Below are 16,403 nucleotides of genomic sequence, written 5' to 3'. Positions count from 1 at the left end.
GGATGACATCGTCATCACTTAAATACAGCTTAATGCCAGGTACTATAAATTAATACCAACAAATACAGGCTAAAAGGGGATCTCCAGTTTAAAATTTCTTATGGTGCGCAATGTGAAAGACCTGGACCTGGGACCATGGAAAGTTGCCACCCGTCAGAGAAGTCTATGTTGACCTTGGCAGGCTGATGGCCTGATTCAGTCCAAAGCGCCTTCCAAGTAGTCTGGTGTTCTTGTGGGCCATCAGCTAGCTGCAGTTCCTGCCATGCGGAGTAATATCTACCTAATAGTAGCATAAACCTTCAAAGCAGGAGTCCCTTCGCAATTTGCAGATGAATTGGACCTGATCTGCTGAATTCCTTGTAACTTTGAGGAAAAGTAATTAATTAAGGCTGATGTTGGTTGTCCAGTTGGGAGAAGCAGAATTCCATATCCTCAGTTCTTTGCACGTGACAAATCAGGAATGTCCGTGGATGTAAGTCCCTCTCCAGTGGCTGGGGCATGCCTCCCGAAAACCTGTGGGTGAGATCAGGATGTACAAATGCAGACATCCCAATTAGACTAAAGTCTGCTATTATGGGAAGGGGGTTATTCAGTGACATCTAACAGAACATATTTAAAATTCTCCACTGTCTTTTATGTAGGTAGGTTTCCAGAAAATTATGGGCCTCAAAACCATTTGGAGGAATAACCGAGTTCTGATTGTTATGGGAACTGGTCTTGTGCTCATACACTGGGGATGGTATAAAATCCAGTCCAATCCTATTTTTCACCCCAAGAGAGATGAGCTTCCAGAGCCTGGTGTTGTGACATACACGCCGGAACACAAGAACCGGGCTAAGGGAAAATGACTGTGCCCTGCTGGGGTATAACAGAAAGGTAAGTGGTTTGTAAGAGCCTCTTGTGGCACAGAGTGGTAAGGCAGCAGACATGCAGTCTGAAAGCTCTGCCCATGAGGCTGGGAGTTCAATCCCAGCAGCCGGCTCAAGGTTGACTCAGCCTTCCATCCTTCCGAGGTCGGTAAAATGAGTACCCAGCTTGCTTTCTGGGGGGTAACCGGTAATGACTGGGGAAGGCACTGGCAAACCACCCCGTATTGAGTCTGCCAAGAAAACGCTAGAGGGCGTCACCCCAAGGGTCAGACATGACTTGGTGCTTGCACAGGGGATACCTTTACCCTTAAGTGGTTTGTGCAGCAAGAACCAGAAGCCTTGATGATGCCATAGAATCTTGACATACTTAAGAATCTGCCATCCCCCTCCACCTTGAAAATGATGTCCTTTTACCTTGCATTTTCATGCATATGGCAAAACCAAGTTCAGGTACCGATGCACCTCTGTAGCGAATGCAGTTTGCTCATGATCTTTGTAAGAGCTGTAAATGCAGTCTTGGCACATAGTGTGCCCTTGGAGACTTCTTGCACATATAAACATAGATCATAACTCTTCGTTCCTTGTAGTAACTTGTTTTTAAACTGCCCATCTGTAAACTCTGTTTTTGTTATTTCTTCGTATCCCACCTTTCTCCCAGTGGGAGACCCAGAATGGCTTATCTCACTCTTGTTTTATCCTCCACCATTGCCACCCATCAAAGGTTTCCAAAATCCATTTCATGAGAGTAAAAAAAAAGTGAGTTGTCAACATTTTTCTAAATAAAAATAAAAGTAGCAGCCTCTTGAGCCAATTTACAGGAGCGGACCTGGAATCTTCCCTCCTGGACTTAGAGGAGAGACAATAAGTCTTGTGATCACATGCTTGGAACCCTCCGGCCTCACTTCTTGAGACTAAATAGGTGCTGCAGGCGCTGGCAGCAAATGCTGGCAGGGGCTCATGGGAATCGTAGTCCATGGACATGTGGAGGGCCGCAGTTTGACTACCCCTGAATAGACAGTGTGATACAACTCAGGCTTTTGATGAAAGCTCAGAGGCTAAAGCAGGTTCAGTTCTCAGTACTTTATTTCTAGTTCTCCAGATTCTGACAGGTTATCCGGATTGTAGTCCTTGTTTCAAATTACAGTGTTCTTCAGATTCTAACAATAATTATCCAATCTAACAAAAGTATCCAATGAGTACAAACACCAACCTTCATACAGACATCATTTGCAAACGCCATTGCCCATCAGCCAATCAGAAGCGTTGCTGGGCAAAATCCCTACCTGACCCCACTTCTAAAAATTAGCTGTAAGCTGTTCAAATGCAAGTGGTGACTTACTGTTAGGTGTAGCCCCAACAATCACTGGTATAATATTTCTTACACAGAAAATATATTAGACTTTTCCTTTTTAATATTTGCTCATTCTAACATGTTCCTACAGTTAGTGACCACTGAGGAAGACCCAGTAGGGTCGAAACGTGCTTGGTCTCTTCATGTGCAGTTAGATCTGTATAGTTTTTTAATATGGTTTTTACTTTGTTTTTAACCTAATATCGGTGCGCTTTAGTAAAGAATTGTTTAAGTTTTATATTGTTTTATACTCAACATTTGAGTTCCTGCATTTAAGAGTAAGCTATTGATGAAAGTAGCACATGTTGAAAACGGGTGAAACGTTTTAGCTGAGCTCCGAGATTTTGAAGAATTTGACTGGTTCAACATTCATTTATTAAAGAGGATTTATTGCACAGCCAGTTCTTTGTTCTTTTTCTTTGGCTTGCATTTGCGAAAAGGCTTATCAGAAGCCATGAATCTTGCACAAACAGAAGCACACGTAGCAGGGGAAGCACGACCTGCTGTCACCGATGCAAACTGTCTGCAGAGCGTAGTCGTGGGCTCCGGTCCTTTGCGGCCTGAGTTCTGCAGTAACGTTGTCTCTGTGTTTGAGGGGTGGGGAGGAGAAAGGCAGAAGGCACTTGAAAGTTTCCACATCATGTTTTGTTCTACGCCTGCTGTTGTTCATCAACCACTTATATAGCTTTATGCAATGTTCTTTTTCTTGTTGTTGTTGTTGTTGCTGCAGGTATATTTGTTGTAGGCTTTTTAAAGCAACTCTGTGAACAAAGAGATGAAGAAAATCAGCTGGATTAGAAAGAACTGGCTCTTGGTGGCCGGAGTGGCCTTTGTCAGTGTCCATATTGGGACCTATCTCCTCCAAAGGGTCGCCAAGAACTCTGCAAAATCAGGCCTGGAAATTAAACCAAGGGATCTCGACAAGTGAAGTGCATTTCACACTCACTCCCCAAGGGGGGCTGCTCCGTGGGCGTCAGCGACTGCAAAATACACGGACTCTGCTTGCACAGTACTTTGCTGCCCTTCATTAAATGTTTGTTCTTTTGAAAGTGGAGTAGAATTAACACAGGACTGGAGTCTTTCTGGGGAAGATGTCTCGTGTGGACGTCAAAAAGCTGTCCTTGTGTACTAGCGACCCCTTAAGTCAGGAGGCGGTTGGCCACGCTCTGCTGGTGTTCAGTGAAATAATGAAGTCTTGTTACGGCCCTGCCGGGAGGCTGAAGCAGCTTCACAACGGTCTGGGTGGCTCTGTCCGGACAACCTCCCATTCTTCGGCCTTGCTGGGTTCCCTTTGTGTTGCCCACCCTGTATTGAAGCTCCTGGCGGCCTCCGTGCAAAATCACATCTCCCGCTTTGGAGACGGGGGCCTGTTCACGGCCGTTCTGTGCTGCAGCCTGCTGGGGAGGCTGCGAGATCTAAGCGTTCCCTCTCACGCATGCGTCCAGATTTGCCAGCACCTTTTGAGCCAGTGTCTCGCTTATCTCACTTCCGAAGCGTGCAGCTGTAAAATACCCGTGGATTTTAGCAGTTCCAAGATTCTCCTTGACTTGGTCTGTAGCATATTAACCAGCAAGCGCGCATGCCTGCTGAGCAGAAAGGAAGTGGATCACCTCGGGATGCTGATCCTGAAGGCCTTTTTACTCACAGTTCCGCAGCATGCTGGAACCGGTGTCGCTGGCTTTGGGAAATGCCTTTATGTCCCTATAAAGGAGAAGCAAGTCATGGACTCCAGGGTCTGTCCTGGGCTCCTGATTGAAACGCCAGGATCCCCCCTGGCAAGAATGCTTCCTGGTAGAAGAACAATCAGAACAGCCCTTTTCTCCACGTCTCTCTCTGGAGACCTTTGTAAAACTGGGGAAGGAGCCATCACCATCCACCAAGGAGTTTCTGTAGAAGCAGCAGTCTTGGATCAGCTGCTTAATTTGGGCCAGCGGATAGTCAAGGATGGGGTGGGCCTGGTGATTTGCCAAAAGGTCATCCACCCAGCCTTGAAACAGTATCTGAGGGAGAACCAAGTGGTTGCTTTAGAAAGGGTTGGAGGAGCCATGATGGAGCCCCTGAAGGAGATGACAGGTAATGGACATGTTTGTAGCTCTGGGGGCCTCAAGACCCATTTCTCAAAGAAGGGCGGTGTTGCTTGGCTCCTTACTTGGCAGCTAGATTAGCGTCCAGGAGCACTTTGAAGTCCAGCAATGCCTTTTGGTCATCAGTTACAAAACGCACTTTCCCCTGATAATCTGGCAGTACAACTGACGAGCTTGGCTGGATCTCTGGCATTGGCACCATATTGGCAGGAAATCCGGCTTTCCACAAAGAGTGATTAAAAGATGGGATTCACTGCCAGAGGATGCGGTGATGGCCATTGTGATAGCTTGGGAAGGCAATTCGATAGATCGATAAGTCTCCTAGTGTCTAATAACCGTGGTGCCTGAGGGGAACCTCCATATTACAAGGCACTAAACCTCTGAATCTCCATGCCAGGAGGCAACATCAGGGGAAGGCCTCAGCCTCTCTGCCCTGCTGTTGGCCATCCAGAGGAACTGGCTGGCCCCTGTGCCACAGTGAATGAGAGCAACAGCAATAATATCCAGAGCTACAACCCAAGCCGAGAAAGAACAAATCATAAAAGTTTTTAAAGTCCAGGGTTGTCCATTATGTGAATCTTGACTTGTAGTCAAACTTTCCACAGGAGATTATTCTGTTAGCAGACCTCCGGTCCAGTCAGTTTCGTAAAAGACTTCATCAGCTGTCCATACTATGTAGCCTTGGGCCTACTGAGGACAGCAATTAAAACAGCATACATACACCAAAACAAAACGTCACTTTGAGCTCTCACAGCTTAGGAGCTACCATCGTTTCTGGTTCATTTTTCTGTCTATTAGGTGCTTTAAGTAAAATTGAATTAAAAGTAGAACCTAAATTTATGGGTTTACCACTGTGACCTAATTGGGAATTAGAGAAGGCAAAAGCAGTATAGAGTCTCCTTTCATATTGAGCTGACTTTGGCCGTGAAAGCTTCACTGCTGCAGTATCAAATGCAGAATCCACCACTGGCCATGAATGTCATAATATTCAGTCCAATGCAATATATCTTGATATCAGATTTACAAAACAGAATTAAATTCCAGGGGCGTGTCCCGTCCAGCTGGCATCACTGTATTAAGTCTATATGACTTTCTTCTTGTGCCCGTAGTCATCCGTCTGCCTTTTTCCGGTTTGTACTTCCATGGCTTGGGCAGGAGCCCTGGATACTATTGTTGGTCACTGTGTGAGGCAGGATGACGGACTAGATGACCTGGTCCGAGCCAGCAGGGCTCTTCTCGTCAGGGGAAGACCTCGGCCTCCATGCCCTGCTGCTGGCCCTCCAGAGGAGCTGGCTGGCCACTAAGGTTTTATGCAGGCTTTCCAGTCAGCGTCCACTGACTGTATCAGCTGAATGGAGAATGTGCGGGAAAAATTACCACAGTCCTAAAATGATGTTAAGATGAGGATGTATTAGAAGGGTTGCACTGACCAATCAGCAAGTATAAGTGATCCACCAGCGAATGTGTATTTCCTAACAGGTTGAAAAATACACTGCTTGGACAGGGTGTGAAATAATCTGTTGGATTGTCTGCCTATTCCCCCCCCCCCCCAAAAAAATATCATTGGTAGATTTTGCCTGTTGTTCAGTCCTTCTGCTGTGCCTATTTTATGCAACATCCAACGAGTGCCCAGTTATTGCACACTCTGCATTCAACTCCTAAACCTACATGTGACAATTTATTCATTCCAATCCTGTACCATGGTTTTATAATGTTTATAGCCGCAAAAGGAACATAAATCTCCGATACTCTTGTTTGCACTTCACAGTTCTTGAAAGCCAGGAGCCCCTTGACCATCCAGGAACTACTGCCCATCTATACCCATCCCTAGAATAGATGTATGTTCTGTATCTGCTTAGCATTCAGGCATGACTAAATACTAGAGGAAGGGTGTCACTTCCCCCTTCGATGTCTTGTCAAGGGTGTTTTTGTCCTTCGTGCACAGAAAAATTATCTCCCGAATGCTGAGGGCAAGACAAGCTGGGCATTTTTCAGGCACCTCTGCTCTGCTGAAGCCCAGAACTTGTACCCTCAGCCCTCTGCGCCCACCTCTTCTGTGGCTGGAGAGCCCGGCAGCACCCCCCGTAGAGGGGATCAGCCTTCCACATGCTCTGCAATCCATGGCCTTCCAAGGGCTGACCTCTGCAGCGGGAGAGCACCTTGAGATCGGCAGTAAAATTCAACCCCCCCCCCAAAAAAAAAACCCTTTCTCAACTTGTAACTCTTTATGGTGTTTTTAGATGCCCACCCAAAAAGAAAATATTTAATTTAAAAAATATTCATAAGCCCTCCTGTCTCCACAGCCCCTGTCTCCTCTGCTCATCTTAACATTTGTGTGTGTGTACAAGACACTGATCTGAAGCACATTTCAGCGAGTCATGCTTCTAATGCTCCTTTTCACGCTGCAGTTCAACAGAGCATGGCTGTCTGGGAGGTCCCCAGGTTTGAGTCCTCCCTCTGCCCTGGAAGCTCACTGGGTGAAGAAGGACTTCCTTTGACCGCTCCTAAGCTTAACGTTCATTCATTTCATTGAGTGCCCACAAGTTCTTGTATGGCAAGAAAGGGAGAAAAGGCCTTCTTTCTCGACCTCCTCTATCCCATGCATAATTTTGTCAGCCTCTACCATGTCTACCATGTCACCCCTCGTCGTCATTCCAAGAGCTTCTCCAGTCTTCTTTGCAACCAGATGCCTCCTGGAATCCAGGACCAGCCTGTGGTTTGCAGGAAGCAGGATGCTGGCGGGCAAATTGTGCTGCAGCACCCGAAAGGGTAGACAGTGAGGATCACCTTGTTCTGGTCCCCTGCAGAGAAGCTCCAGCAAATCCAATGTTGACATGCCAGGGAAACATGCTCCAAAGGAGGCCCTTCACGTGTTGTCCCGGTTTCCTTCTTACAAAGAGTATCTAATGCAGGGAAACATCGAAAGCTGTAACCCCTTACCTGCAGAGCCAGCCTGGTGTTGTGGTTAAAGAGCAACAGCCTCAAGTCTGAAGAACTGAGTTTGATTTCCCCACCTTCCACATTCATCCAGCTGGATGGCTCTGAGCCAGTCCCAGTTCTTTCAGAGCTCTTTCAACCCCACCTCCCTCACAGGGTGTCTGTTGTGGGGAGAGGAAGGCGATTGTAATCACACAGAGCTGGAGGAGACCACCAGGGGCCATCCAATCCAGCCCCCACCTTCTCAGGGACTTAAAAAGAACAGACTCCTGCCAGGGGCTCATCCAATCTCCTCCTAAAGCCTTCCAACGAAGGAGACTCCACAACCCTCCAAGGCAGCACATTCCACCTATGAGCAGCCCTCCCCTTCAGAAAATGCTCTCTCATATTTAAGTGGGACCTCCTTCCCTGTCCTTTGAGCTCATTGCTTGTAGCCACTGTCTCTAAAGCTGCAGTAAAGACATTAGCCCCCTCTTCCACATGCCTGCCTTTTACATAGATAAACACAGTTATCATACCCCCCCCCCACACACACACCACCACATGTGTCACTCAGTGTCAAGATGCCGCCTGGTTCTTGAGAACTGTCCAAAATCACCCATGGAAGCAAACCAAGATAGGCATTCTGAGGAGAAATGCTTTCTTCCATGGAATTGTTATCCCGATGAATTAAGCCCGTAGCCGGCCTTGATTATCATCATCATCATCTTATTTATATCCCGCCTCCCCCAGAGACTCGAGGCAGGTCACATAAAACCAATCCCCTAAAACCAATAAAGTTAAAAACACGGTGCCCTACAGAACACCTATCCTTAAACAGAGTTAATTATAACAAGAATGGTGGCAGGATTCATCGTAGACTAACCCAATCTCCACAAAAGGGAGGTGGAGGGGAGCTGATGACCCACGCTACCACCATTTTGTGAGGGGGGCCCTGATCTCCCTTGCTGCCTGGCCTCAACCAAAAGCCTGGCGGAAGAGCTCTGCCTTGCAGGCCCTGCAGAATTGTGGAAGCTCCTGCAGGGCCCGCAGCTGTTCCGGGAGCTCATTCCACCAGGTCGGGACCAGGACCAAGAAGACCCTGGCCCTGGTCGAGGTCAGGCGAGCTTCCTTGGGACCGGGAATGACCAATAGATTAGCCCCCGCAGAGTGTAAAGCCCTGTGGGGGGGCGGTATAGGGCGATAGGTGGTCCCTCATATATGCTGGGCCCAGACCATGGATGGCCTTAAAGGTCAGAACCAAAACCTTGAACCTGATCTGGAATATAACCCGTAGCCAATGCAGCTGCTTCAGCACTGGCTGGATGTGGGCCCTCCAAGGTGTAGCTGTAAGGACCCTAGCAGCCGCATTTTGGACCAGTTGCAGTTTCCGGATCAAGCCCAGAGGCAGGCCAGTGTAGAGCAAGTTACAGAAATCTATTCTGGAGGTGACCGTCGCATGGATCACTGTGTTGTGGATTTGCCTGTGTTGTGTGGAGTGCTAGTCTAAGTCAATAAAGCAAATTAAAACATATTTTGGGTCCCTGTAGCATGTCCATTTTAATAGTTTCAATGTGCCATGAGGTCTTTCCCATCTGTAACTGCTCCGTGGGAGCGGTATAAATAAAACGCTAAAGGGCATAGAGGGGGGCTCTGGCCATGATAGGCAAAGGGGCACATTGGCCCCTTGCCCACGGACTGACAAGCGGAGGTACCGATCGCCAGGTGCTTCACGCCTGGTGATTGGCACCTCTGCTTGTCAGTCGGGGCAAGGCGCCAATCGCCAGCTGCTCACAGCGCAGCTGGAGATTGGCACCTTGCCCTCGGACAGATGAGGGCAAAGCGCCTCCCAAGACACCCACCCCACTTACCTTTGCCCCACTCACCTTCGCCATTATGGCGCTGCCTGCCTGACAGGTCGGTCCCTGCCCTCCCCGCCGCCGCCCTGGAGGAACCCTCCCGTTCCGATGATCCCCCGCCCTACCTCCGCCCCAGGGAGCACGCCATGCACATTGCTGCTGCAGCACCCGGTGTTTCCCGGCCTGCCAAAACACTTTCCCGGGCCTCCCCCTCCCCCACGAGCCTGTGCCTGCCCTCTGCCCCCCCACCAGACACCCACCCAACCACCTATCTCTACTCCGACCCAGTCCCCTGCAGCCCACGCAAAACTTGCCCCACTCACCATCCCTTCCCCCATCCTTTTACTCCTTCCTTCCTTCCTTCCTTCCTTCCTTCCTTCCTTCCTTCCTTCCTTCCTTCCTTCCTTCCTTCCTTCCTTCCTTCCTGAATTCAAATGCTCCTTCCTTCCTTCCTTCCTTCCTTCCTTCCTTCCTTCCTTCCTTCCTTCCTTCCTTCCTTCCTTCCTTCCTTCCTTCCTGAATTCAAATGCTCCTTCCTTCCTTCCTTCCTTCCTTCCTTCCTTCCTTCCTTCCTTCCTTCCTTCCTTCCTTCCTTCCTTCCTTCCTTCCTTCCTTCCTTCCTTCCTTCCTTCCTTCCTCTTTCACCTTTCTGCCTCTTTCTCCCCCACTCTCACTTCCTCTCTTCCTGCCTTTCTTCCTTTTCCCCTTCTCTCCATCCATCCACCCACCCCTTAATCTCCTTTCTCCCTTCCATCCATCCGTTTCTCTTCTGCCTCTCTCCCCTCCTATCTCACATTGCTTGGTCTCCTTTCTCTCACTTTCCCTCTCTCTCTCCTTCTAACTTTCTTTATGCCTGCCAGCCTTCCTCCCCTGCCGCGAGGTGCCCTCCCACACCCACCCACTGCCCGCTAGCGCCCGCTGTACCTCTTATACAGCGGGCTTGATTTCTAGTTAGGATTATAATGTATCTAATGGTTTTCTCTTTCTGAACAGGGTCCCAGCCCATCCCATCTCTGCAGCTTCTCTCTCCAGCTTGCTACGGCAGTCTGAAGGACTTGCAGATTCAGCATATTGCTCCCAAGTGGTTCTTTCATCTCATTCCTGAAGACTCATCTGTCTGCAGTCTGGTCCTTTGTAACAGGAATGAAACTGCGTGGGATGAAACGAAGGTAAGAAGAATCGCTGGGCCTTAGCTGGAACACGCACTTGGTGCATGAGGAGAGCAGCTCTCTCTGCTAGGCCAGCAGAAAAGACACCGTAGAGGCCTTCCGTGTGAAGTCAGAGTGCTGCTGGAAGCCACGACATTTGCAGAACTGGGGGCGGAGTGGAGATAACCGTTTCCCCATCAAGGCCTCACTTCAAAAAGGACAAAGTGGAGAGGGGGCAGAGGGGAGCAATGAGAATGATCCGGGGCCTCCTGGGGACCAAGCCCGGAGAGGAAGGGCTGAGGGATGTGGGAATGTTCAGCCTGGAGAAGAGGAGGTTGAGGGGGGACGTGATTGTTTTCTTTAAGTATTTGAAAGGTTGTCACTTGGAGGAGGGCAGGATGCTGTTCCCATTGGCTGCAGAGGAAAGGACGCGCAGTAATGAGTTTAAGCTATGAGAAGAATGATTCCGGCTAGATACCAGGAGTGGAAATTCACAGTATGAGGTAGTTCAGCCACGGAATGGGCTGCTTAAGGAGGTGGGAGCTCCCCCTCACTGGCGGTCTTCAAGCAGCGGCTGGACAGATGCTTCTCCTGGATGCTTCAGACTGGTCCTGCCTTGAGCAGGGGGTGGGGACTACGTGGCCTGTGAACTGAAAAACATGATTTCCTTCCTTGCTTTATACTACATATATCTAGATCTACATATATTGTGTCTTTTTTAGCTTGCTTGTCAAACAGCAGAACGCGTTTTGCAACTAACAGTCCAGGATCCCTGGGTCTTATTGGGAGGCGGCTGCGTGGAAACTCACCTGTCCTCGTACCTCCGGCACAAGGTATGAAGAGACTCGGAGGAAGAGCCTCCTCGGGAGGTGGTGGGTTCTCCTTCTTTGGAAGTGTTTAAGCAAAGGCCAGAGAGCCATCAGACAGTGGCCGATTCCGTGACCTCAGGCAGCCTGCAAGTGGCCGGGCAGAAGGGATTGTGTCCGTGCTTGGCTCTTGTGGCCCTTCCTTGCCTGCCCAGGGAAAGGCTGATTGCCAGTTTGGGGTTGGGAGGCGGATTTCTTCCAGGACAGACTGGCCAGGGATCCTGTTTTCTGGAGGGAGCATCACTGTGGGTGGGCAGGTAGTGGTGTGGTTTTCTGCATTATTTAGGGGGTGGGACTCGATGACCCTGGAAGGCCCACCCAATTCTATGAAACCCTGAAGATTGAATGCATCTGTTGATTCAATGCATATCTCACTTCCTCCTTCTTCCTCTCCTCACAACAGACACCCTGTGGGGGAGGTGGGGCTGAGGGAGCTCTGACAAGACTGCTCTGTACAAAGAGCTCTATCAGGGCTGTGACGAGCCCAAGGTCACTGAGCTGGTGGCATGTGGAGGAGGAGCGGGGAATTAAACCTGGCTCAACAGATTAGAAGCCACCACTCTTAACTAGTACACCAAAATGTCAGAGGTGGTGGACCGGTTTTTGACATTCTGGGTTCCCCTCTCTGGAGCCCTCCCCTGAGGCCTCTGGGAAAGGTAGTGTATACCTTGGAAGACAAAGTCTTCTTTGGGTGACCATTGCAGAACTACTCTGCAGCCCTGGGGTGAATCTCTAGCTGGAGGGGTAGGTATTTGCCATTTCTCAACTCCCCCCCCCCCCCAAAAAAAAAAGAACAAATTCCAGGTGTCATGGGTTTAGAGTCTCAAATATTTTAGTTTGATTGTGGTTTAAAGAAACACATTAAAGAAGAAGAAAAAGTTGGTCACATAAAATAATAACATCTCCCCTTCCCCATCAATCATCGAATGCATCAAAACACTACGTATTTAAATACTTTAGATAAGTGGCCATAACATTCTTCTGGAGGTCTTTGGTTCGCCAAACTTGTCACTTTAGCCATTGTGGTGAGTTCTCCCATCTTAGTCAGGCCTAGACTCTCACCACGCAGATCTGGGTCCAGTTTGGGAGCTGCAGTGGGCAGGGGAAAGAGGGCAAACCTCTGCTGACAGAAGAGAGCGAAGAGGGCCTGTTTGCCCTGTTTTTCCTCCCCACTGCAGCCCCCAGCCCCACACAGGTATTAATCCATGCACAGGCCCTCCCTCCGGCCTTTCTGTATCTAGTTTCGGATGTCTGGAAAAGAACCTCTGGGACTTCAGCCCAGGGGCAGAGGTCAGGCTCTGGTGTCCATTCCACTCCCAGTGATTTGAAAGGGCGGGTTAGAAATTAAATTATTACCATTAATTTGCTCTCCATTCCCAGAGTAAACAGCAGGCAAAGGGTAGTCCTTTCTAGTGGAGGGAAGCAAACACTCCCCCCCCCCCCCACTTGTGAGGCTCAAGGACAATTAATTTCACCATTTGCCTAAGCCATGGAGTGTCTCTGATGGCTATTCTAGGCCTTTCCTACTGGTGGCTTTTGTAGAGATTATTCAAGTGTCAGCTTGGAGGGAAAATTTGAACCCACACTCCAAATTCTGACTAGCTCAAGAAAAGATCCTTGGAAAATAATCCTTTGAAACTGAGAGAGCCAGCCCCGTGAGACTGCGTCTCAACTCCGAAGGCAAGGCAGTGCTAAGGTGCTCTGTCGTGGACCTGTTCACGGGAATACAGCAAGGGGAATACAGGAGGGGATGGTACCGCTTTGCTCTGCTCTGGTTCTCCTCACTTGGGAGTCCTGTGTTCAGTTTTGGGCACCCCAGTTGAAGAGGGATGTTGACAAACTGGAGTGTGTCCAGAGGAGGGCAACAAAGATGGGGAGGGGTTTGGAGACCAAGACGTATGAAGAAAGGTTGGGGGAGCTTGGTCTGTTTAGCCCTAGAGAGGAGACGACTGAGAGGGGATCTGGTAATCATCTTCAAGTATTTAAAAGGCTGCCATATGGAGGATGGAGCAGAGTGGTTCTCTCTTGTCCCAGAGGGACAGACTGGAACCAATGGGATCAAATTAATTCAGAAGAAATTCCATCTAAACATCCGGAAGCAGTTCCTGACAGAGCAGTTTCTCAGTGGAACAGGCTCCCTCAGGAGGTGGTGGGTTCTCCATCTTTGGAATTTTTTTAACAGAGGCTGGAGAGCCATCTGACCAAGAGGCTGATACAGTGAAGGTTCAAGGGGGTGGCAGGTGACAGTGGATGAGTGAGAGGGATGTGAGTGTCTTGCATAGTGCAGGGAGTTGGTCTAGATCACCCAGGAAGTCTGTTCCAACTCTATTGTTCTTTGATTCTAGGTGCTTTTCATTTTTGCTTTGCTTCCTTTCTAGCCCCCTTTTCGTGGTGAGCTGTCCCTCCACCTTCCCTCCCTTCTCCTCGGATTCTGCTTACCTTCAGGGGGCTCCCAAGTGTCTGTGCTTTCCAGGATTTTTGTGCTGTTAATGAAGTTCTCTTGAACCCAGGATCCCGGAGTATTCAGTGACAGTTGCCCACAATGCTTGTAACCCTGGGAAATACAGAGAGAACTGCCGGAGGTGGTGGTGGAGAATGCCATCAAGCCATACTGAACCTGTGGCCACCTCCCTCGGGCCTTCAGGGCAGGAGATGCCCTGAACTTCCTTGGTGATCCCCCCTCCAAGGGCTGACCTGGCCAGCCCTTCTCAGCTTCCGAGATTTGAGGATGAGCTTTGTGGGTCATCCAGGCCAGGACAAGGCCAAGGGTGAGGAGGCTAAAAGATGCCAGCGTCATTTTCATGCTTACACGCCTCAGTCTGTAGGCAACTCAGTGCTCCTCTGTAGCATATTTTGTCTCCTTTCTTAATGCTTTATTTATATTATTTCAGATTTCTTCAACATTTAAATGATTATAGAAATTTCTTTACCATGCTATAAATTTCATTACCATGCTGAGTGCTAGCTTGCTATCATGGTTCTCAGTTCTTTCAGAGCTCCCCTAGCCCTACCCACCTCACAAGGTACTTGTTGAGGGGGGGAGGAAATAGGTGATAGTAAGCCACCCTGAGACCCTTCTGCCTAATAAAAAGCAGTGTCCGAAAACCCAGTTCTTCATCTAAATTGAAATTTTACAGATTCATTTTCTCTATGGGAGACTACATGTCTTTTTTCCGTCTTTAAATTTTACTTCTGATAGTCTTATTGCCCCCTGTTAGTTTCTTGAGCAATAAAATACAATATTTTTAAAGCAGCATAAGACCTCTGAATACAGTGCTTTAATATGAATTTATTTCCGAGTAAGGATGATTAGAATTGCAGTTTAAATTGCTTTCTAGCTGTAGGCTTCAGTTGTTGCAGTCCATTTATTTTCTAGGTTTCACCTGTTCATTTTGCACCTTCTGTCATAATGTGCAAGATTTCTGACGGCTATGATGTATTTTTTCCCCTTCTGTTTTAGAATGCTGATGTGCCTCATCACACCTTGGAAGATCTAGGCTGTTCTCGGTCTGAGTTCCACCTGGTAGCGGACTCCTTCTGCCACTCTCTGGAGTCTGTGGCTCGCTGTCTAGAGCACGACAACGGCGGCTTCCTCGTGGACCTGACTTGGGGCCACCTGTGGTCTCTGCCACCAGATGTTCCTCACGACTCTCCTTGGTCAGACTTTGCTTCAAAGTGTGGCTGTGGCCTTTGTGGCACCCGAGAAGGCCTCCAGTGGAGGGTGCTTCAAAGTCAGTCTTGTCCTTTTCCTCCTGAAAGTTGTGTTAGTGAATCTTCCGTAGCCTCCACTGTCAGTCCTGTTCTAGATTGCTTTGCTGCCAAATGCAACGCTCTGCAAGTGGCAGTGGAGACAGCCTGCCTGCTTTTTGGCCTCTCGTTCGTAGTTGAAGATCAAAATTAGTTTTGTTTGTATAATCCACCAGAGTTCTGCATTCACACAGTGGCATTTGGACCTTTGTTTTTGCACTGCAACCCTTCAAAAACACCTACCTACCTACCGCTACGCACACAAATGATTTATGCACAAACTTCTTTGGATTCCACCCCAGCAAACAAGATAAGTATTTTATGGGGAGACCAAATTTTGAGTCCAGGGGTATCTTCCAGACCAACAAATTTAATTCTGGGTATAAGTTTCACGTGCATGCGCACAAAAGCCCAGAATTAAACTTTATTGGTCTGAAAAGGGCCCCTGCACTCAAACTGTGTCCTGTTGCTTCAGACCACCATGGTGACCCACCTGAATCTATTTTATCAGGGCTTGCTTAGATCTGACCTTCTCTCCCGGTGCATTTTTGCCTGAGATAAGGACGTGATAAATACCTTGAGTAAAGCCTCTCCACCACCCTTTTTCAACTTTTTTACTCTTGAGAAACTCCTGAAAACATTCTTCAAGCTTCAAGAAACCCCAGAAGTGGAAGGATCATGCAGAAGATGGTTGGAAAGCAAAGCTGTGCTCATGGCCCCCCGGGGGCCCTCCCCTCCCCACACCCTCCAGGCCCATCATTGGCCATTTCGGGAGGGGGTGGGTGGGGTCGGCATGACCATATATGGCCATATTTCCCAATAAATGTTTAACCAATTTTTAAAATATCTAAAAAATGAATTAACTCACACCCATTCAGGAAACCCTTCCAGGGCCACCAAGAAGCTGCTATACACACATGCACAAAAACCTGGACTGGGCAATATTCTAAGCTAGTAGTCCCCGGCTGCATTGAGACATGAGGATAATCAGTGGAAGCTGTTTGGCAATCACAAAAGTGACAGAGAATAACTGGGGAAGAGAGCAGTGCCCGTCATCTCCCCTTTCTTCCATGTCCTCCTCAGCCTCCCGCAGGACTGGTGCTCCCTAGTCCTCGCGGCTGGGTCACCCGTGTCTGGCAGGGGCCCTTCCCTCACAGCCGCGGAAGGCACTTTAGGGCAGGCCTTGTTTTACTCTAGCTCTGTTTTTTGTTTTCAGGCAGGGATTCAACAGATACGGGGTGAGGTGGGCAGAGCTCAAACGGGCACTGCAACCCTGTGCAGAGTTCCAGGGGCAAGACTTTGTGTGGGATTCCCATGAGAAGTTCCCGTAATTCCCCCTGTAGGCTGCCTTGCCACTGTTGAAGTCATAGGAGATTGTCGGAAGTCTGGAAAGACATTAGGAGGGCAACTCTGTGCCTGCTGTGCCCAGGGGCTTCCGATGACTTCTTGATGCAGCAAAACAAGAGAAAAATGAACTGCAGGTCAAAAACAACATGGGTCACTTCCCATTCGGTGGAAGGTATAGGAGGACGTCATTGCAACAATAAAATCAAATGTCAAATA

General features: G+C 48.7%; 3 protein-coding genes across 3 annotated transcripts; all 3 read left to right on the top strand.

Annotated features, from left to right (window-relative positions):
- Positions 1-647: 647 nt before the first annotated feature.
- On the top strand, positions 648-3,284 carry LOC143826818 (uncharacterized). The gene is made up of 2 exons (XM_077315886.1): positions 648-876; positions 2,951-3,284. The coding sequence occupies exon 1, from the start codon at positions 660-662 to the stop codon at positions 846-848; it is 189 nt and encodes a 62-aa protein (XP_077172001.1). The 5' UTR covers positions 648-659; the 3' UTR covers positions 849-876; positions 2,951-3,284.
- Positions 2,996-3,284, top strand: LOC143826825 (uncharacterized). The gene has a single exon (XM_077315899.1). The coding sequence runs from the start codon at positions 2,996-2,998 to the stop codon at positions 3,146-3,148; it is 153 nt and encodes a 50-aa protein (XP_077172014.1). The 3' UTR covers positions 3,149-3,284.
- A 27-nt stretch (positions 3,285-3,311) lies between these two features.
- MKKS (MKKS centrosomal shuttling protein) lies at positions 3,312-16,403 on the top strand. The gene is made up of 4 exons (XM_077315849.1): positions 3,312-4,293; positions 10,073-10,248; positions 10,950-11,060; positions 14,554-16,403. Exons 1-4 carry the CDS (start codon positions 3,312-3,314, stop codon positions 14,992-14,994), a joined length of 1,710 nt encoding a protein of 569 aa, XP_077171964.1. The 3' UTR covers positions 14,995-16,403.

The sequence above is a fragment of the Paroedura picta genome, chromosome 1 (genome assembly GCF_049243985.1).
Source record: "Paroedura picta isolate Pp20150507F chromosome 1, Ppicta_v3.0, whole genome shotgun sequence".
NCBI classification, from domain to species: Eukaryota; Metazoa; Chordata; class Lepidosauria; order Squamata; family Gekkonidae; genus Paroedura; species Paroedura picta.
The sequence above is the reverse complement of the archived record's forward strand: the minus strand, read 5'-3'. Positions and strand labels throughout refer to the sequence as shown.

Bases quoted from the DNA above. Each gene is read 5' to 3' on its own strand.
- LOC143826818 (XM_077315886.1), top strand. From the start codon at position 660: ATGGGCCTCAAAACCATTTGGAGGAATAACCGAGTTCTGATTGTTATG.
- LOC143826825 (XM_077315899.1), top strand. From the start codon at position 2,996: ATGAAGAAAATCAGCTGGATTAGAAAGAACTGGCTCTTGGTGGCCGGA.
- MKKS (XM_077315849.1), top strand. From the start codon at position 3,312: ATGTCTCGTGTGGACGTCAAAAAGCTGTCCTTGTGTACTAGCGACCCC. The intron at 4,294-10,072 runs GTAATGGACATG...CTTTCTGAACAG, and splicing joins GCCCCTGAAGGAGATGACAG to GGTCCCAGCCCATCCCATCT. The intron at 11,061-14,553 runs GTATGAAGAGAC...CTTCTGTTTTAG, and splicing joins CCTCGTACCTCCGGCACAAG to AATGCTGATGTGCCTCATCA.